This window comes from Zophobas morio, unplaced genomic scaffold (genome assembly GCF_036711695.1).
Source record: "Zophobas morio isolate AGI-343-1 ecotype UQ-CSIRO unplaced genomic scaffold, CSIRO_AGI_Zmor_V1 ptg000009l, whole genome shotgun sequence".
Taxonomy (NCBI): domain Eukaryota; kingdom Metazoa; phylum Arthropoda; class Insecta; order Coleoptera; family Tenebrionidae; genus Zophobas; species Zophobas morio.
In genome coordinates this window covers 8,770,313-8,793,258 of record NW_026972114.1, presented here as the reverse complement: position 1 = coordinate 8,793,258, position 22,946 = coordinate 8,770,313, and the positions used below count along the sequence as shown (strand labels likewise).

General features: G+C 32.2%; 2 protein-coding genes across 11 annotated transcripts in view; both read right to left on the bottom strand.

The window, feature by feature from the left end:
- Window positions 1-7,760: 7,760 nt before the first annotated feature.
- On the bottom strand, window positions 7,761-8,724 carry LOC135125813 (brachyurin-like). The gene is made up of 3 exons (XM_064051510.1): window positions 8,661-8,724; window positions 8,398-8,606; window positions 7,761-8,344 (listed from the first exon to the last, which is right to left on the bottom strand). The coding sequence occupies exons 1-3, from the start codon at window positions 8,715-8,717 to the stop codon at window positions 7,783-7,785; spliced, it is 828 nt and encodes a 275-aa protein (XP_063907580.1). The 5' UTR covers window positions 8,718-8,724; the 3' UTR covers window positions 7,761-7,782.
- A 7,931-nt stretch (window positions 8,725-16,655) lies between these two features.
- The window catches only part of Pdm3 (pou domain motif 3), a 227,818-nt gene continuing 221,527 nt past the window's right edge, over window positions 16,656-22,946 (bottom strand). For 7 of the 10 annotated variants that reach the window (XM_064051515.1, XM_064051513.1, XM_064051512.1 and 4 more), the window contains 5 exons: window positions 18,153-18,333; window positions 17,939-17,995; window positions 17,645-17,728; window positions 17,086-17,237; window positions 16,656-17,036 (listed from right to left, as the gene is read on the bottom strand). In XM_064051515.1, coding sequence (XP_063907585.1) covers window positions 16,912-17,036; window positions 17,086-17,237; window positions 17,645-17,728; window positions 17,939-17,995; window positions 18,153-18,333 — 599 coding nt within the window. In that variant the 3' untranslated portion in view covers window positions 16,656-16,911. The remainder of the gene's footprint in view (window positions 17,037-17,085; window positions 17,238-17,644; window positions 17,729-17,938; window positions 17,996-18,152; window positions 18,334-22,946) is intronic. The other 3 variants (XM_064051514.1, XM_064051516.1, XM_064051517.1) reach the window with 3 other exon arrangements.

The following is a 22,946-nucleotide window of genomic DNA, read 5'->3' as shown; positions in this document are numbered from 1 at the left end:
GGTTTTGATTCTAGACGACTCCTTTGTTTATTGCAAGTAAAATTAGATTTAGATAAAAATAAAATCGATTTAATTATATTTACATTTATATTATAAAATTACATACTAAAAAACCGAACTAACTATCAAAGAACAAGGTATATCTTCTTATTTTGCATTGTTCTTTTTTAAGATGTATTCGAACCCGAAACAAAGAAAATAGTTTTAAAATTTTTAATTTAATATCATAAACTTGCAATTGGTGATCAAATTTCATTTCGTGTAAATACAGAGATTTTAAATCAACATTTTGTTCAGGAATTACCTACTTTAAATTTTCATATTTTTTGTCCATAGTTAAAAACAAATTAAATACAAGTAACAAGTTCTGTTGGATATGTTAATGAATTAACTTTAAATGCTCTTAAACAAACGAATTTCGTATAAGACTGTGGCGGCACAATAATACGTACCTAGTAGTAAGCGAGGAAAGATAAGCTCCTCCGTAGTCTAGTGGTAAGGGCACCCGCCCGGCAAACGGTAAACATGCGGTTCAATTCCCACCGGAGAAGCAACATTTTTCTTCGCTAACCTCTAAGAGGCCTTGAAAATGTTTTGGTAATAATTGCTTGTAGACAATTAACACACTTTAAATTTCGTTTAATCCTTGCCAAAATAGTATAGCCAGTAACATTATACAAACCATTTTGTGTCACAATGCTTGGTTGTAACTGTTCCAGCCTCTAGGAAAAGGAACTGTCGAGACTGCGGAAAAAACGGCATTACTTGAAGCTGGTAAATCTCTTATTCCTAATAAATTTTTGATCATTTGGTGCTGTATAACTTCCCCTACTGCAGGTACTTTTGTAGCATTGAATTACACCTACATTTTTAAGAAGTGATCTAAACTGAAGAGTATTTGGTTTCCTTGTCTCAGTCTTATTAGACTAAAAATGTTTTCTAACACATCTTGTGAAAATCTTGAAGTACACAAAAATTTATAACCTCTAATGTTTAAAAAGTACCTATTCCTGAAAATCTAAAATAGTTTTTGTTTACAAAATTAAACCTGTTTGTACTGATTTCTAATAGCGCCCTTCCCAATATTGATATTTTTAAATTAAACAATAATTTCTTGCAAAAATTTCAAAGTGTTTTTGTATTCACGTAAATTAGATTTGCTAATAGCCGAGATGTCAGATCGGGACGACATGATACGGAACCATTTACTGAAAATTTTGAGACAATTTACACAAAAATTCGAGCCCCGCACTTAATAAGTACATCAAAATTTATTAAATTGCATGCCAAAGAAACTTTCATTTTGTTAAAATGATTCAGATTGTTTAATTTTAATTCGAAATTTTCTTTAAATTCCGTAAAGTCCTCAATGTATTTAATGTTAACCTCATTGCCTGGTAATGCATATTTATTAACAAACTCGTCCGAAATTATCATAACTTTGTTATTTACAATACAGATCTCATATTTTTGTAAATGTGAGAAGGATCTACCATGAAAATATATATTTTTCGGTTCATCAGCTGAATTAGAAATGAAATTTTGAAGAACAATTTTTCTAGATTTAATACCAAAATATTTCCATATCGCCTGATTTGCTGCACTCAGATCTGTCGCAATATTTACAATATTTAGATTCGTTTTTGTGGCTGAAATCATTATTAATTCTTTAATGTGATTTCCCAATGACTGTCCACTAAGGAATTTCCTGTAAAGTGGTACGAAATTACTTGTTTCCACCGCCGCAATATTCCACCTAACATGATGATAACTAAAGAATGAGTGGCTATCGCTGAAAAGTTTTCCAGGGTTTCATATCCTAGTATGACAGGGGAAGCTGAGCAGTATTGCTTTCCAGGTCCAGGTGTTATTAAAGCCGGCTTATCTAAATATAAACGTCTTTTTCATAGTCCTTAAAATTAACTTTAAAATCTAAATAATAAAAAAATTCGTGTAATATACCTGGGTAGAAGATTCATAGCCTGAACAACCACAAGAAAATTTAATGGACACTGCTTTTTCTACAGTCCTGAGGCTCCACCTCCTCATTTTTTTTTTTAATTTAAGTGCATTTGTAATTACTTCTTTGTTCACTCCAAATTTACCTGCAGTCACTAGTTTGTCTTTAATTTTTAATTTTTTAAAATTCAAACTTTTAATTTTTTCTTTTAAACAACAAATTTCGTCTTCTTTCTGCTGCAACAAATTTTGGTAGTACTTTCCTACACACTCATTTTGCGCTAATAATTCTTTAGCTATTAAGTTTTGAATTTTGATTTTTAATTGTTTGTTCCGGATGTAAAGTAAACGCGTAATAAGTAAAGAAGTTAGACACCGACAAAATTTGAAAATGGAAACCGTATTTCTAGATAAGATTTTGTAAAATATGTCTCATATAAATATAACATAACACTATATTATGTTGTAATTTATAAGAAATTTTGTAACTTCATTAATGCTAGTTTTCTTTAAACAAACAATTATGAAAATAATCTTTAAGGTACTTCGCTTCCTAATCCAAAATGAATTAAATGTGTTTCCGCACTAATAAATAAGTATAATTTAAGTCAGGTAGATATTTGGGGTACCAGAATTAATGCCCAAGGAGCGAAGATTACCGCGGACCGGAGTTAAAGTGTCGGAATAATGAACGTCCGACCTGGATCGTAGTTGAGGTTCTCTGAACATTATACTCCAAAAATGAATATGTAAACCTCTGAGACTTAACCAAGTCCAAAGACGGAGTTAATTATTATTTTTATAAGAAGTTTTTTAATAGACTTCTTAATAACGACAAAAATTTACAATTTATAGTGCTAATTTATTTTTACTTATATTCCAAGTTACTTCGCTTTTGTTATGTATTATTTGCTGTGGTTCAAAATTAATATTTTTTTCCTTCAACTATTTCGTACTAATATTCATTTGTCTCTCTAATTCTTGGTACTGTGATTAATTTTGTGTTGTAGGAGATTTATCGGGTCCTAAAGACAGTATAGTAAATATGAGATAAAGGTCCATTAGATTAAAAACAGGTTAATATCAGAACTAGTGCTATACTTTGCAAAAATATTACATTATGTAACCTAATTAAACTCATTTTTCTTACTGAATTGTCACAAATTTCTGTTTGTCAACTATATTATGAGTCAATAAAGGGGTGAAACACTCATAGAAAGTTTCAAGTGGTGAGATAACAGGGAATTACGCATTTCAACAGCATATTGTATCCACCGCTGTTGGTCCTTTATGTCTCAGGGATGCAGGAAGAGTATCATTTAATCTTTTCGGGTGTATGTTGATGAATTAGTATCGCTTAACAAAATAAAAAAATCTTTAATCAAGCAAGTATTCCCGATTCAAAAATAGTTTCTACCAAACAAGTATGATCCATAGGTTATCTACATTGTTTTGTCTGAAAAGAGCAAGGAGATAAAACTGGAATCATTGAAAATTGACTTTAGTTTTTTGCTTCATGAAAATGATATGTTTTAACGAACTGTAGTCTTACAATAACATAAATTATAAAATTAATAAATTATGATAGACTAAAAAAGTTTTGTATATTTACACATATACGTTTTATTAATGGAATGCTAGTTAAGTAAGTTTCTACAGCAACTTGTGGATTTCAGTTTTACAGAGTTTTCGTGAAAATGTACAAAATGCGAAAGATAGGCACATTAATTTCACCCAGGTATTATTTTTTTGTTTCTTGAAAAAGACTCGTCGCCTGAGAACTTGTTTGATCTACAGACCAGAGCGCGCTCAGGGCAATCTCAACTCTAGTACGTGAATATTTTCGGTACAATTTTTTTTGACATGCAACTACGTACTCGTAGTTGCATGTCAAAAAAAATACTTATTTTGTTTAACTAAGAATTAATTCTTTATTTGTGTTTCATACTTAGCAAAACGTCTTAAACTAAGAATATTGTTGAAATAGTAATAACCCAATGGATTTCTTTCGGGAAAATGCAGTTGTTTTTATGTTTTGGAAACACTGTGCACTACTTTATATGAATTTTTAAATCTTTTTGGTGACAATTTTTGTGGTTATTTTCGATACACTGTACGAGTTTAACAATGAGAAAAAAAAAATGAAAAATTTAAATAATCAAACATTCAAAAAATTGAGAAATCTAAAAATCGAAAAATCGAAACCTTAAAAAATCGTAAAAATGAAACATTGTAAAATCGAAAAATGAAACATCAGAAAATCGAAAAAATGTAAAATTCAAAAATCTAAAATTTAAAAACCGAATAACGAAAAATCGAGAAATCGAAACTCCCAAATTTAAAAAATCGGATAACTGAAAAATTGAAACATCGAAAAACTGGAAAATCGAAACACCGAGAAATCGAAAAATCAAAACATCAAAAAATCATGGACTCGAAAAGTCGAACAATTGAGGAACCGAAATAGGGCAAAATATCGAAAAATCCAAATCTTGATAAATCGAGAAATCAAGAAATTAAAAAATTCGAAAAATTGAAAAACTGAAATACTGGGAGATTGAAAGATCAAAAGAACGAGAAATCGAAAAGGCATGAAGTCGAAAAATCGAAAAATTGAGAAATCGAAAAACAAAAAGTTAAAAGTTGAAAAATTGTTAAAAACCGGAAAAATCAAAAATAAAATTGGAAAACTGTAAAAACTGAGAAACCGAAATAGGCCAAAATAAAAAATTGAAAAACTGATAAATCGAAAAACTGAACAATGAAATCTCGATAAATCGGAAATGCCAAATTAACAAATCGAAAAATTGAAAAACAGAACAACTAAAAGCGGGAAGTCGAAAAATCGAAAAATTAAGAAATATTGAAAAATGAAAATATCAAATGATTGAAAAGTCTAAAATTTAAATATCCAAAAATTGAAAAATCGAAAATGTAAAAAGGTAGACACATCGAAAAATTCGGAAGTTAAAAATAGAAAAGCCGAAAAATCGAAATATTGAAAAATTCCAAAACTGAAAAATCGAAAAATCAAAAAAGTGAAGTCGAAAAATAGAAACTTTAAAAAATCGAAAAACTGAAAAATCAAAAACCTGAAAAATCAAAAAATTGAAGAATTGAAGAACACGAAAAACGAAACACTAGAAGGTAAAGAAATGAGAAAATCAAAACATCGATTAATTAAAAAATCGAAAAATTGAGAGTTTATAAAAGTCAAATTTTAAAAATCGAAAAATCGAAAATTTGACAAACCGACAAGTGAAAAACAGAAAATCTCAAACCGAAGCCGAAAAATCAAAAGATTAAGAAATCGAAACATTTGAAAAATTCGAAAACTTGGAAATTTGAAATATCGAAGAACTGAAATGAAAAATCGAGAAATCGAAAAATCCAAAATTTTAAAAATTGAAAAGTCTAAAATTTAAAAATCGAAAAATTGAAAAATCGAAAAAATAAAAATACCGAAAAATCCAGGAGTCAAAAATCAAATAAAAACTGAAATATCGAACAAGTGAAAAATGAAAGAAAAACTGAAAAATGGGAAACTAAATGGGGAAATCAAAACATTGAAAACTCGAAAAATTTAAGAAACGAAAAATTAAAAAATCGAAAATTTGAATAAAACGACAACTGAAAACAGAAAATCTGAAACCAGGAAGTCGAAAAATCAAAAGATTAAGCAATCGAAAAATTTAAAAATCGGAAAAGTAAAAAATCGACACACCGAAAAAATCCAGAACTCAAAAGTCTAAAAAAGTTGAAGAATCGAAAAATTGGAAAATCCCAAGACTGAAATATAGAAAAACTGAAAAATGAAAGAAAAACTGAAAAATGGAAAAACTGAAAATCCGAAAACTGAAATATCCAAAAACTGAGAATCTGAAAGGTCGAAAAATGGAGAAATCGAAAAATCTAAACCTTAAAAAATCGAAAAAATAAAAAATCAAAAACCTGCAAAATCGAAAAATGAAAGAATTGAAGAATAGGAAAATCGAAACCCTCGATAGATAAGAAATGGGATAATCAAAACATCGATTAATTGAAAAATCGAAAAATTGAAAGTTTTTAAAAGTCAAATTTGAAAAAAACTATAATTGTAAAACAGAATATATGGTTAAAACCGGGAAGTCGAAAAATCGAAATATTAGGAAATCAAAACATTTGAAAAATTCGAAAACTTGAAAAATTGATATATTGAAAAACTAAAATGAAAAATCGAGAAATCGAAAAATCTAAAACTTAAAAATCGAAAAATTGAAAAAACGACAATTGAAAAACAAAATCTAAAGCCGGTAAGTCGAAAAATCTAAACATTTGAAAAATTGAAATATTGAAGAAGTGAAATGAAAATTCGAGAAATCGAAAGATCTAATATTTGAAATTTCGAACAATTTAAAAATTGGAAAAGAAAAAATCGACACATCGAAAAATCCATAAGTCAAAAATGGAAAGGTTGAAGAATAGAAATCTTGAAAGATCCCAAAACTGAAATATCGAAAAATTGAAAAATCAAAACCCTGCAAAATCGTAAAATCGAAAAATTGAATAATAAGTAAACCGAAAAATCCCAAAACTGAAATGTCCATAACCTGAGAAATAAAAAAATTGAAAAATTGAGAAATCGAAAAATCAAAAAAGTAAATTTGAAAAATCGAAACCTGAAAAAATAGAAAAATTGAAAAACTAAAAAACCTGAAAAATCAAGTAATTGAAAAATCGACAGATTAAGAGTTTATAAAAGTCAAAAATTGAAAAATCGAAATAGTTAAAAATCGTAAAATTGAAAAGGAGAAAAATTGAAAACCGAGAAATTGAAAAATTGAGAAATCGTAAAATCCAAAAATTCAGAACGTGATAACGATAACTTTTTTAATTGTTTTTTAACTGAAGGCCGTCAATGAGGATGACATTTGAACTCACTCATTCGAACTCCGCGGAAATATATAAGTTCCTTATTTTGTGGTTTTTGTATTTTTATTTTTCAAAATAAATAATAGGCATAATAGGATTTGTGTAGTTTTTTTGTGCTAACAAAACTAAGTTATTTTTTTCTTATTAAACTGTGTTAATGTTCCTTGCGTTTTTACTATTAATCCCAACATTGTGTTTTCATTAAATTATTTCTTGTGCAAACATTCAACTTTTCCTATTAAGGAAACATCACCCTGCCTCACATCTCCGCAAAACCCAACCCTTTTTCAATTTTTCATCAGTTGTTTTCTAAATTATGCAGCAAAACTTCTGACAGGCTAAATTCCCATACATAATTAAGAATGAAAGTACGGATTGCTGCAGTGTTGTAATTTTACATAATTAACAGAAAAAGTTTCTACAATTCTTCACCCATTTAATTATAGAAATACACTTTTATCAGACAACATGTAAGAAAACTTGTCCGTTGTGAGACTATTTCAGGAAGTAGCAATTTATTCATTTTCGTCGCCTACATACACAAAGATCGGTTAATTGAACCTTTTAAAATGCACGATAAGTCATTTGCATCACAATGTGGATGACTATGACGTGATATTGTCGCTAGATTTAAGACAGTAATTGTGTCGTGAACGATGAGGTTATGAAGAAATTAAATTGCCTAAAGATAATTGTGAGGATATAAAAGAGTTGATTGATAAAACGAAAACGAAATTAATTTATTTTATTTGTTTATACATTGATCTAAATTTTACCTATCGTATCTGCTCTGAATGAAAACTTATTCAAATCATTTAAATTTATAAAATAAGCTCATTTAAATTCTACTCAATTAAACTATTATATCTTATTGACATAATGGGCTTTAATATGATGTAATATTATATTATTTCAGTTGTTTAGCTCGACGTCAGAATTAGTTTCAATCCATTCCAGAAAGCTGGTGATTCTTGTGAATCCGGATGGATAACTCGGCATACAAAAAATGACACCAAAAGAAACGACACCAATCTGAACATCATCAAAAACAAGAGGACCTCCAGAATCTCCACTACACGATCCAGTTTCATTTTCACCTGAAGTGCAAACTATGGACGGGATAACGTCTTCAAAAAATTCTATACACGCTTCGTTGCTCATAACTTCCATATCCAAGTAATTCAAAACTTCTGATAGTTTAGTTTCGTACATACTAGTCAGCCCCCAACCACTCACGCGTGCGGTATCTCCTGCGTAAGTATTCTCGGAATCATGGTAAGATGGTAAAATTGCAGGCTGAATAGCCGAAGTGAAAGTTACAGGTTCTGGAAGCTTAATAAGACCAATATCGTTGATGAGCTTGTCACCATCGTAGTCTTCGTGGATTTTGACTTCAGTACTAATTAGAGTGATCTGAGTATCTTCGTCTTCGAGGGGCTTGTGAGCACCAAGAGTGACGTAAATTTCAGTGGCACTAATGAAATTGGAAAATAATATGAATATGGACAACAAAATTTATTTACTCACTCAACACCGCAGTGCCCTGCTGTGAGGACATAGTTTTGTGAAATTAAAGAACCACCACAGTACCAGAATTGAGTTTCAGAATGGGCTTCAAGCAAAACTTGATAAGGAATCGAATGAGGTTCTGCTTCCTGGCCACCAATAATTCTAGGATTTATCTTTACCTTCGTTTTGGGTGTTTTGTATAAATTACGAAAACCAAAGTTTGTTGGCTAAAATTGTAATAATGAAATTTTCGGAGATATTTTTTCTTCTACACTACAAACCTTTGAAAATGTGCAGGACACTGTTAAAATGAATAGGAAGGCTACAAACGATTTCATGTTTGTAATCGCAGTACTGTCAGTTTTTTGTTTTTTTTAAACATAAATGAACATTTATCTTTCTCGAGGACCAATTGAGATTAGTACTATATCGATTTAAAATTAAAAATTGCTAGTCATTGAAACAAAAAAAAAATGTTATTGCTCTTACTCGTAACGTTAGGATTTTTTTCATTGACATTAAGAAAAATAATGATAATATTTGAGACTTTGTTTTAATGAAAATCTGGGAAAAAGAAATGACGATTTATTTATCATCACTAACAAGAAGATAATTAATCCTCACATTCTTTATTAGTGACGATTGTCACGTCAACATAATTTAATACTTCACGAATTTTATCACAGAGACTGTAACTAATAAAGTTTTCAGAAAAAAGTTAGACACGAGCCGTTAAAACATGCTGTGATCTCTCAAAAGTTAGTTCCACTTCCTGTCCTCTGCAATTAAAATAAAGAAGTGGCAAGAGAAAAATTACGTACTTAATATAATGCGTTGGACAACACATCACACAGATTTATTCAAATTAGGTACTTATGTTTAACAGTTAAATACTTGTGTAAGTGCAAAAGAGAAATTGTAATTTTATAGAGCTCTTATATTTCAAATTATGCGGTAAAACATTTTCTTTTATGTGCATCGTGTGGGTCAACTCAATTGATCGAACAAATCATCTGAAAAGAAAAAGATAACATAAAAAAATCTGCCCTCATATCATACATGTTAGTACGCTATGAAAGTCCAAGTATGTACTATATACCTACAGTAGAAAAATATTCTTGGGATCTTTTCGTCTCTTAATATAAAAATGTAATTACTGTTTGAATCAAAGTCACAGATAGGCAACACATAATACAGGAGGTAATACACCCGCTGCGACCAATATCATTTATATTCTGAAATACAGGGTGATTGTCTTATCTGCTCACGCCTGAGTACTTACGTGTAGGCATTACATTTTACACATCATAAGCAACTTTGATTATTCTATTAATCTTTTTAAATTAGCAATCATAGTTAGTAAATACCGGTAATGCTGAATACAACACAAAAATCACACTATATCATAAATGACAAAAAAGACAACAAGCAACTAATAAAGGCAAAATTTAAACAAAATACAACGTAATTTATTCAATCCCTAAACGAATATAAAAAAAAATAGGTTAGTAATAAGTATCCTATACCAAGTGCTCAAACTACCAGCCTTATCTTTCTTCACACAGCGGTATCCTGCGTTCAAAATTTCTACAAAATCTCGAGTTTTCTAAATGCTTGGTTACACTTTCCCAAAGTTAAAAGCATATCGTTTTCTTTTCGGTATTCGAAAACATTGAATTCACGACGATATTTACTTCACTGATAATTTTCAAAGAGAATCAATGCTTAAAAGATTGAATCGCGAAAACGGCCAATTATTATTAACTATGATTTTTAAATTTCCAAATGAGAATCCAGTCAATTTAAATAACATGTCAGTTAGGAAAAACCATTCATCCCTTTAGAACTTTCACATTTTAAAATATTACCTATTTCACTTGATATTCTCAATGTATTTCTAAAATTTCACAGCAATCGGTACGTTAGTTTCTTAGGTCATTCTTCTAATAAAAATCGATTCAGACGACACAGACATATACTGAAATGGCAGACCTATTTTTTCCTATTCTAGGGGTCATGTAAACCTCGAATTAACATGAAAGTAGCCATTCGTCGGATGGACCCAAGTACAAAATTTCCTTACCTTAAAAATGCATTAGTTAATGATTATAATCATATTGATTTACGTAAAATTGCGACCCGTGGTATCATTTAAAGCTTGACATATAATATCAGTTCGATATACCTAATTACCTACTACTTATTTTATTTTATTTTAGGTTGCACAGTACATTACTATTGCACTACCAAAATTACAATGTGATGGCTTAATATTATTGTTATTAGTAAGGAAAAATCGAGGAGGGTGGAATAAGAACGGAGGGAGCATGTCGCATGCTTTCAATGGTACGGTTTTGGCCCAAAATCAACTACCGTAAACACTGTTTACGATCGGTCTGTCGACTGTGCGCATGTGCGAGCTGGCTACAAACCTCCAGAAAAGCCCATCGTATTCCATGGGCGTACATCTCAGTTATTTTGTTCCATCACGTGCTGTGTATCTTTATACTTTAAGTCGTTTTGTTTTTAATAAATTCAACATGGTGAATTGCAAACTTTGTAAGTCGTGGAATGGAAGTAAACAATCTGTGAAAGACAGACTTAGTTTTCATAAGTAAGTAATAAATGTATAACTTGAGTAACTTTGCCCGCCACTGTTTAGCAATTCTCTCGGAACTGGGGGCGTGGTTTAGCCGAGCGCATATTCCAAACACCGTCATAAACGGTGTCTAGACTTCGGACGGTCGGTGCCACATTTTTCGACCGTACTATCCCTCCGTTCTTATTCTACCTTCCTCGGGAAAAATACTCTTTTCACTAGCAGCCATAAAGCATGAAATGTCGACTCATTTAGAGGTAGCAAATTCAACTTTTGCGACCACGGGTTCAAAAAGAAAGATTGAGGTTATGTACGCAATGCTTGATGTGATTATTTCTTAAAAAATGAATAAATGTGTCAATGTGTGCTACTAACATTACTTGAGTATACGCATGGTAGTTGGTAGACGGTAGAAGATAAAATGATTAATTCAGCGACAAGTATAAACGGTTTTCTTGTGTTGAAGATTTAGATTAAGTTTGATTAGAAACCAAAACAAAATCATGCTGCTTCAAAAAATTGAACGTTTATTTTTTCAGTTTATTGTCTTATGGTTTCTACTAGTGAAAAAAGTAGTACATATATTAGCCAAGGTTGCAAAGGCAAGCATTCTAGACCGAGCGCAAATTAGAACCCTAGACGCGCAGAGTCGTACTATTTTATAAAGAGCTGTAAGCCAATGCTTAACTGCTCAAATAGTTTGCTAAGATTTGATGACATGGGATAGGTTAGTTAAAATTATGGTGTTATTTTAAATATGTATTTACTGATGTAAATGCTTGTTGTATTGTGGAGTTTGTAGAAGATTTCATTGTCTACTTTTTTTAAAATTAAGTTTTGTTACGATATCGGTGAAATTTTACAAAGGGCACTTCACGATTTCGCACAAACTGTTTGCGCAAAACTTTTTTACATCACCCCCTGATCACGTTCCTTACCTTCAAAAGTTGTGTCAGAAAAAAATATTTAGTGTTCGCCCTATGGTTTGCATCACAGGTTTGCACCCTATTAGTTACGCCATATATAGGCAACCAACTATACACACAGTTGAAATAGCAGGAATTCCAATAACTAAATGATCCCCGGAGCAAAAAGTTCTACGTTTAGGGGTATGTTTGTAATTTTTTTGTGGCAAAAGTAAGCATTTCCATAACATTTGAAGGTGAGGAACGTGATCAGAAGAGTTGTGTGCAAACAGTTTGTGCGAAATCAAGAAGTGCCCTGTAATAACCCAAACCTCCCGCCTTTTATTTGACATTGAACAAAATTTGAAAAAGCCCGCTAAAATTTGAAATTTGGCCTTGGCTGTGATCGTCTACAAAAGTGGGACCCTACATTGTGTTTTGAAAACTGGCGGGAGGCGTTCGTTCATACAAATTGGCGCACTGCGGAGCGGGAAGAGTGACGGATTTAAAAAACTTATATTTGGAAAAAAAAACTATGAAAAATAAATCCAATAAGAGCTCAAGAGACCTTGGCCAAGGGCCCCAGAAGAGCTTAAAGAATTTATTCCTCAAAGAAAAAAAAACCTTTATTTTCACTCGAACCTGAGAACATAGAATAAATATTAGCAACCTTACAAGTACAACAAAAACAAAAACACAAAATAAAAAGTCGCGGAATTCTCAGAAAGTAAATGGATGGCAACGTCCCAGATATTACGGTAGTGTGGCCTCTACAAACAAAATGGGGGCGCGCAGCGAGCGCAGGGCGAAGGCCACACACCCCGTGAAGGTCCACATAGTCCTACCTCACCACTTCACGCGCGTGGTCTTACGCACCCACCTGACATAGGTTGACCTTCCTGTTTCCCGCGTACAAGGTAATTCGGTAAAACTCCGAGTCCGCTAGGGCCGGAAGTCTAGCAAGACCCGCAGACACTCGCACGGAGAAGCCGACGCCACCGCGTCCACGCCACACGACCCCCGAGTTAACTAGCGTATCAAAATGAGTATTTGGATTTCAGACAAGCAATAAGCAAAATTTAATTGGCCACACTCCATCAACACTTGTTTTAAATAACAAAGAAATTTAAATGAGATTAAATTAAGCACGTGTGATCAACAATCTTATACAATAAAGAAAATAAAGTGAGAAATTATTCATGTTTTATCAATAACTTTAAAGAATAAGAATTTTGAAAGAGATTAAATTATTCACATTTTGGCAATGATTTTATTGAAATTAAGCTACATTTACGTCGCTGATTCTTACCAAAGAAAATAAAGAAGCTATGGATTTTATTGAAATATTTATCTGACATTAAGCAAAGAAGTTACGAGTGCATTAAAATGGTCTGGGCAAAGTTACGTTGTTGACCGAATTAAACACGTCATTGACCGAATTAAACAAAACAACCCCCCCCCCCCTCCAAACACATCCCCAAACAAAAGACACATAAATAAAAACACATACGAGATAAACAAAACAACACATAAAAAAAATACCGCACATAAAATATGCAAAATAAATAAAATATAGGTAATCGTCGGTGCACATTCGCTTTGAATTGTGCCTTTCTTTCAATAACATTAATTTTCAAATTCATCGACAAAACTTTCGGTCAACAACAAATCCCCGATGACTAATACAAAAGCTCACAAAGGACGCCCTTGCAATTCCCCGGTCAACACCCCGTACCTCCACCCTAACACTTTCTCTTTCTATTTTTAACGGTTGAATATTTGAAAACTTACATGAAATTTTCCAGAATTAGAGTTTATAATAAACGAATAATAAATCGAGGAAAAGCCATTCAATTACCTTGGATATTATAACGTCGGTCAAATTAATGTGCCTAATTAATCGATGTTACTAACACAAAGAAATCCCCCCGTCCCCCAGACTCTAATATTATTAATTTTCTCATGCCGTTCTCAGCGTTAATTTTGTTAAAAATTCACTTGTTCAGATTATGTTTGAATTTACATTACTCACACGTGCAGAAATTATGCAACGCAAAATAATACCTCGAAAATTGCCATCCAACTTTCCGCATAACATTCGCTAAATAAATCTGCCCTAGCTAACGTAATTCCCTGAAAAGCCCTACTAAAACGGATTGAAATTATGTTGAAAAGGTTAGTACGAAAATTAACGGCCATGGCGTCATCCGGAAGCCGCCATTTTTGTCGCGTCACATATGTGTGTGGTTCCCGCGTCTCACATACTCCGTAACCATCGAGAAGCAACGCCGCTTCTTCCACCAGCACACACGGAATCACGTGGAAACATACCTCTCGGATCTTCAAACCAAATACGTGCTCACCACCGAAATAACCTCTCTGTGTTCGAACGTAGCAGAGAATTCTGACGTTCGCTGGTTCGTCAGGGGGGTGGAACTCCGTTAGAAGAAATCAGCACTGACGTCTTACTCGAAAGAAAGACCAAGTCGAACTGACCCAGTGTTGCCAACCTTCGTAATGGCGAATTCCCTACATGGACGATAAAAATTCCCTTTTCAGCCTCAAAATTCTCTTTTGCATATAGGTACCTACCTATTACTACCATTACAAATTGATAAAATTTCTCTCGGATCAAGAAAACACTTAATCTACTAATTTCCTCCCCAAAAACAACGCTCCTTTCTTTTTAACTTCTTTTAATAATAATAATATAGTAAACAAACACTGTAATTTCAAAATTGACAAGACAAAGTAACAAAAATATAGTTCTATAATTACAGTACAAATAAAGGACAAAAATCCAGCCTCTTTATCAGTGTTTAAATTAATACATTGCAACATTATGTAACTGGATGGCCTTGTGTTATTGGATACTTAACAACATCCAGTTCTGTTGCCTGCAAAAAGCTCCTAAAAACAGCAACAGCGTTTAAAGAACTCTCCCCAATCCTGTTTCTTTTTTTGGTCTTGCCAATGACAAGTTGACCTACGTTTTACATTTAGTACATTTTGTCTACTCTTGACCTCAACACACAACCAAGACCTACCAAACTATGTTGCTCTTTTCTAAGCTGAAAAAATAATGATTTATCAATTTTCACATTTTCTTTGCTGCGTTGTCAGCGTACTTAAGAATGCTTCTAAAAATTCCCCAAAATTGCCGACTTTTGTCAAAAAATTCCCTTTTTCCCTTTCTTATCCTAAAATTCCCTTAAAAGGGAAAATTCCCTGCAGTTGGCAACACTGAACTGACCGCGACTCACCCCGCTCAAACACACCCTTCTGCGCATCTCTCTCTTAGTGGTTTTCGTTTCTTTCCATTTCCATCCCTTTTCTTACCAAAAGTTTGGCGCGCGGAAATTTGGCTCGAAACGGCTTACTACAGCCCTTTGTAAAATTTTACCAAGACATTTACTCATCTATTCATAAAGCTTTTAAAAACGTAAATTATTTTTACTCTGAAGGGTACCTCAGTTTTGCACGTTCCGGCAATATGTGTTACAATTTTGTCAATGGGATTTAAAGCAAACATCAGCACCGGCTTTCTTGACCGGAATCGTTATCTACTCCAAACTCCACCACAAAATGTCAACAAAAGTGGTCAACGTACACACTTCCTGAACAAAAATGCAGTCAGTGCCGCGCAAATTTCAAGTGGAAAGTTAGGTTAGGGGTTATTTTGTGGTCAATAATTTTTGTTGTGATGCCCTTAAGGGTTTATGTGATAACGATAACTAAACAAAGTGCACAGAACTGAAGAAGCAAATTAGCTTGTTGATCCAGCAGAGTGCAGTTTTTATTCTTTTGTCTACAGTCAGACTCGTCACTAATAGTTCAACAGCTCTGAATAGTTAAAGGACGATTAAATGTAAGTACTAAAGGATTTTTCCTGTTACTAAAATTGTTTCTGTAGAAGTTAAAGGAATCTTTTTCTTGCAAGACCAACCAGCGTTACACCACTTCCATTGGTTTATAGATTAAAGAAAAAATCCATATAATGTCACATCAGCATCTTTTTCTGCCTGTAAACGTTCAGGACAATTTGTTATCTTTCTTGCACATCATGTTGTGTTACAGTTACTGATAAGTCAGTTCTTATACCATTTGTTTATTTTTTCAGCACCAAATGATGCTTTGTTCCATTTCAATAAACATTTAATAATAAGGTGCAAATTACACTTCCACCTATGAAATTCCTATTTTACAAACCATTCCTGCATTGATATTTAAATAATGTCACATTTTTCTGAATGTTACATCTCTACATCGCTTTAGAAAAAAATGAACATGGCTACCACAATGATTCTTTTATTCTTGGTACATCTACATTACGAACAAGTACAATTGTGATCCATATAACTTATAATATCAGAATCGCTAGGATAATTCACAATAATTTTCTACTCTGACACAGAATTTAGTAAAGTTATTTACTAAAATTAAACTTTTGTAATCCTATTTACAACATTTATCACTTATGTACTAATAGGAACTTTGGTTTCTTTCGGAGCTGCCTCCTACAAAATCATATTTTACGCAAACGACTTGAGATCAATTTACTCTAACATATCGTGGAATCCAAGACAAAGTCAAAAATGAAATGTTTAATTGAATTTCGATCACATTTATTTTTAACAGCATAAAAATTTTGGTCGTTTACCTGAAAATTTACATTTTTTTTTGTATAAGTACAAACACGATATGTTTCGCAAAACCTTAAAAGTATCGTATACCTAATACCACTACTCAAAGGGATGTTGAAAGAAAAGCAGTCACTTTGAATCAATTTATTACAATCAGGATAATTTAAAATAATAATTTAAGTGCGCGCTCTGTTTCGGTGCAATTCGGCCAACTGCAATAAATAATAAAAAAGGAGTGTTGTGGCATCTTTGAATCGTCAAATCTTACATCGTACCAATCACACAATAACAACAATCCTTGAAATTTTTATACACGATTATTTACAAAAATTGATTGTATACGAGTATTTACACTTGAACTGTTTATAGTCAAATCACAGACGTTTTACACCATTCCTTTCGACATCATTCGAACGGTGTTTTTCAAAGCCTGTCTCTTGTTGCAGAACCATATCCTTATCACTTCTCTTTCGTATCCCAGCTGATGGGCTAAACCGGTTATCTCCGTGCCTGTAAAACAAAAATATGTACAATATGACTTTTCGCAGAAAAAACTTACCTGAAGGATGTGTGTTTCGCTCAAAATGTGCATTCAAAAGTTCTAGAGCTTGAGGGGTGAAGGACGTTCTTCTTTTCCTTTTCTTAGACGGCTCTATGCCGATGAAGTCGGTTAAGTGATTTTGGCCGCTCTTGTATCTAGAATTAAGCACACTTTGGTAAGTTAGTATCTGCTTAGCGGTTCGAAAATAATACACAGTCAAAATTGTAATTGAATTTGTTTTGCTAGGTGTACGGATTATTTATGCAATTCTTTTGAAAATTTTTATAATTGAGATTATCACGCTAAACCAGAAAATTGTACCTAAAATTGACCTTGGGGTACACCAGAGGTTATTATTAAATCTGACTGACTGCAAGAAATTGTTTATTAAATTGTTATGTATCAATGACCACAGTTTAGTAAACACCGAGTGACTAGGAACGAGCTGCTTCAACAACAACTAGAATCTCTGAATAGGTACACTTGGTACTAAAACAAGCGTCTTGCAGCCGGTTTAACAACATAGAACAAATTTAGTGTAGTAAATTTAGTAATATTTGATAAAATAGGTACCAACCTTTCTTCTGCCTCCTTCATCCACCTCTCCAGTACAGGCTTAATTTTCTGCGCACTCTTTGGTGTGATATCTAATTTCTCAAACCTACAACACAACTCAATTAGACCCCTCACCATCAACACCAAGCACTTTGTTATAGCTTTAGGCACAGGACACTGACATACTATAATGAGAGAAACCGAAAAAAGTGAAAAAACTCAAACAGTCTGCTGATGCCAGTGCCCTGGCGCAAATCTCACAAACACAAAAAGACAACTTATCCTTAACACTACTCAACCATGATGGTAAACGTACATCGCTTGCTGCTGTGACGAAAGTTGCGCGGCTGCAAACATCTGAGACGCCAGGGCACTGGGAACAAACCAAGGAATTACTTACGTCATACACTGTTACAAAACAAACGCAACGCATTCACAGAATGGCAGGTTTGCGAGCGATGCGTCTGGTTTGTAACAAGAGTCGGTATGCACATGTCCTGGCTTTCTACGAGGAGTCACATTAGGCCTACCTGCAGATTGCGCTTTGACTATAAGCTGGACCCTCGGTGACGCTTAGGGCTTGGCCCACTTGGGTTTGGGTAAGTCCCAGCGACAAGCGGCGAAGTTTGAACGCTTTGGCGAAGTCTTTTATTTCGTCGAGGTTTATGCCGTCTACCACGTTACTACTCGTTTGGTTTATGGTAGGTTGATCTAGAAAGACAACGCAGTTAAGAGGAAAGGAGGTCATGTAGTGTATACTTGGTAAGTGGTAACCGATAACAGAAAAAATTTACGAGTATGTAAAATTTAATGGTTTTACAACTACGAGTATTGATATGACGTAACGATCACACGTTGAGCGTATTATAGGTATAAGTAAGTATGTTATTTTTGAGTTTAAAAATTGTCGGTTTCATCAAAATTTACGAAGGAGAATCAGTTTATTACTACAGATAAGTTTAGATATTACGTTTCATGTGGTAACAGCATCAGGATTTTCAGTGTAAAATTGTAAAACACATTTTCCTTTAACTGAATGATGAAAAGAGACCACTTTTAAAATATAATTTTTGTTTCGCAACTTACACTAGCATACTACTTATTAATAAATTTGTGTTTTAATTTTACAAACGTTGACAGAGTGTTAAAAATCGTTCATATTTTTTCTTGTGTAATTACTGCTCTGTAAAACTTTTATTTTACATCTGGAATCGGCGTTTTAATTATAACTTTAAATATTATAATTTTATCAGACGCTCCTGCAAAAGGCTTTCATGTTTGTCTTCTGAAGGAAGCTAAGAAAACAACTTTATATTTTTTCAATGTTCGTTAAAACATTTGTAAATATGTTTATATATTTTTTTGAATTGTCGTTTATTTAAACAGAATTTTGTCTGTTTAGTTTATTTAAGTACGATTTTTTTGCTCGAACTTTCTAGAAGGAAATAAGAAATGTCAATATTTACTGCTTCAGCAAAATTTCAAAGCAGTTCATTAAGCCGTTTTCGAAATAAGCTGTAACTTTTTCGCTGCACATTTCAAATAAGATTTACTTTAATTTAATATCAGAGAACATAGAGAAGCGTCATAGTTTAAATTAAATGACGGTTGAGGACTCCTCGACTTATGTTGGCAACAGTGTTTTTTTCTAACTAGGAATAAAATTAACTACAATAGAAAAAATGTCAATATTTTTAACGACGCGTTTTACTTTCGACAAATTGACATTAGATTTACCAGAATATTACAGTTCGTCGTCTGAGAACTTGTTTGATCGACAGACCAGAGCGCACTCAGGCCAATCTCGACTCTAAGCGTTCAGAAACGATTTGATTTATAAGCCATGATCCATGATCTGATACACATCCTAACCGGTTTCGACCATAATTTCTTGCTGTTTCAACTTTTGCATTCTCAGTTTTTCGAAATTTTAGTTTGGGGACTTTTCAGTTTACTCGTATTTATTATTCAATTTTTGGATTTTACAATTTCTCAATTTTTCAATTTCTCGGTTTTCTCTTCAATTTTACGATTTTTAAATATTTCGATTTTTCAATTTTTGACTTTCATAAACTCTTTATTTGTCGGTTTTTCAATTCATTGATTTTTCAGGTTTTTTGGTTATTCAATTTTTCTATTTTTTCAGGTTTCGATTTTTCAACTTCACTTTTTTGATTTTTCGATTTCTCGAATTTTCAATTTTTTAATTTCTCAGTTTTTGGACATTTCAGTTTACTTATTATTCAATTTTTCGATCTTACGATTTTGCAAGTTTTTGATTTTTCAATGATTCGATTTTTTTAAGGTTTCTATATTTCGACTTCACTTTTTTGATTTTTCAATTTCTCCATTTTTCGATTCGTTAGATTCTCAGTTTTTGGATATTTTAGTTTTGGGATTTTTCAGTTCTTCGATATTTTAGTTTTGGGATTTTTCAATATTTCTGTTCTTCGACTTTTCCACTTTTGACTTTTGGATTTTTCGATGTATCGACTTTTGACTTTCATAAACTCTCAATTTTTCGATTTTTCAATTAATCGATGTTTTGATTTTCTCATTTCTTGACCTTCGAGTTTTTCGATTTTCCTGTTCTTCAATTCTTTAATTTTTTGATTTTTCAGGTTTTTGATATTTCAATTTTTCGATTTTTTAAAGTTTCTATTTCTCGACTACACTTTTTTGATTTTTAGATTTTTCAGTTTTTAGATATTTCAGTTTTAGTATTTTTCAATATTTCAATTCTTCGGCTTTTTAATTTTTGACTTCTGGATTTTTCGATGTGTCTACCTTTTTACTTTTTCGATTTTTCAATTTTTGGATTTAGATTTTAGATTTTGAAATCTTTTGATATTTTAATTTTTCAATATTTCTTAATCTTTCGATTTTTCTATTTGTTAATTTTTCATTCCCGATTTATCGAGATTTGATTGTCCAGGTTTTCGATTTATCAGTTTTTCAATTTTTTATTTTGGCCTATTTCGGTTTCTCAGTTTTTCCATTTCCCATTTTTTCGTGTTTTGATTTTTCCGCTTTTCCAATTTTTCAACTTTTAACTTTTTGTTTGTCGATTTCTCTATTTTTCGACTTCATCACTTTTCGATTTCTCGTTCTTTTGATCTTTCAATCTCTCAATTTTTCAATTTTTCGAATTTTTAAGTTTTTTGATTTCTCGATTTATCGAGATTTGGATCTTCGATATTTTGATTGTCAATTTCTCAATTTATAAATTTGTTCAATTTTTAACTTTTCGATTTTGGCCTATTTCGGTTTCTCAATTGTTCGACTTTTCGACTCCACGATTTCTTGATCTTTTGATTTTTCGATTTCTCGGTTTTTCGATTTTCCAGTTTTTCGATGTTTCGATTTTTCAGTTATCCGATTTTTTAAATTTGGAAGTTTCGATTTCTCGATTTTTCTTTATACGGTTTTTAAATATTAGATTTTTGAATTTTACATTTTTTCGCTTTTCCAATTTTTCAACTTTTAACTTTTTGTTTGTCGATTTCTCTATTTTTCGACTTCATCACTTTTCGATTTCTCGTTCTTTTGATTTCTCGATTTATCCAGATTTGGATTTTCCATATTTTGATTATCAATTTTTCAATTTATAAATTGTCCAATTTTTAACTTTTCGATTTTGGCCTATTTCGGTTTCTCAATTGTTCGACTTTTCGACTCCACGATTTCTTGATCTTTTGATTTTTCGATTCCTCGGTTTTTCGATTTCTCGATTTTTCGTTATACGGTTTTTAAATATTAGATTTTTGAATTTTACATTTTTTCGTTTTTCTGATTTTCAGTTCTTCGATATTTCGATTTTTCAATGTTTCGGTTTTACGATTTTTTAAGGTTTCGATTTTTCGGCTATTAGATTTCTTGATTTTTCGAATTTTCCATTATTTTAATTTTTTTTCCCACTGTTAATTTCATACAGTGTATCGAAAACAAACACAAAAATTGTCACTAAAAAGATTTAAAAATTCATACAAAATAGAACACCGTGTTTCCAAAACATTTTCCCGAAAAAAATCCATTGGGTTATTACGATTTCAACAATATTCTTAGTTTAAGACGTTTTGCTAGTATAAAACACAAATAAAGAATTAATTCTTAGTTAAACAAAATATATAAAATCATCTAAATATGTACCAAAAATATTCACTTAGTCGTAATAAAAACCGACCAAACAACTAATTCCCCCAGAAATTATAATCCAAACCAACTAAATCGTTTCTGAACGCTTAGAGTCGACATTGGCCTGAGCGCGCTCTGGTCTGTAGATCAAACAAGTTCTCAGGCGACGAGTTGTAGTGAAACAAGTTTTTTTATTATGATCGACTATTTAAATTTGGCGCTTGTCTTTGGCGATTGAGGACTCCAATGTCAATAACGGTGGTTTTGCAAAATCAGCCTGTATGTCGCATCTATATTAATCTATGCTAATATTTTGAGATGGGGTTGTTTATTGTTTGAAAGGAATGAATACACAAAAAAAAATTTACAAGTAAATCGATACTCATGTATGTAAACGGGAAACTTGCATTTTTGTGTTATGTGATTTCTGAAATAAAGAAGCAATCTTCAAATGCTTTCCACAATGGTTGAAGTAAAACTATTTAATTCGCCAAAAACTGCTTTTTTGACATTTATATTATGTATAAGGCAGTGCACAAAATGTAAAAAATGAATTTAAGAAGGGACAATGATAACTACTGTCAAAAATAGCCTCACCGGTCAAATTTGAAATTGAATTTTCCACTAATTAGCTAACTGTTTTCATTGTTATGCTATCGATAGACGTGATCATAATTATTATTTTTAATAAAACCACATCAGTTTCTGTTCTAAATACCAAGTCGAAGTCATTACAAGATCGAAACTCACAAAAAAGTCTCCTTTTTGAAATCTTAGGTCGTTCTTAGAGAGTCAAACATAGACCTGATCCGTCTATTGGTTGAAAAAAAGTGTGATTGTGGTTCTGCTCATGCAACAGAAACGTTAAATAATTCCATCGATAGTACCAGCAGTGATATCACCGTTATCTCCAATATTGAGAACGAAGTCACTAAAGAAATCCGAGAAAAAACTGCCGATAAGCTGCCTACTACCCGCAAGAAACGAAATAACAAAACAATAAATACAAATTCTGGTCAGAAACACCACACTTCGACAGACAAGAAATTTTTCCTAGGGCAAGGCGTGGATGATGTAATCGAGAAATCCGAATTTAAAGCTGCGAAACGTCGGTTGTGGCTGCATGTTAGCAGAGTTGCACCAGGCATAAAGGTAGACAAGATCAACGACTACTTGCAACGTAAATGTCG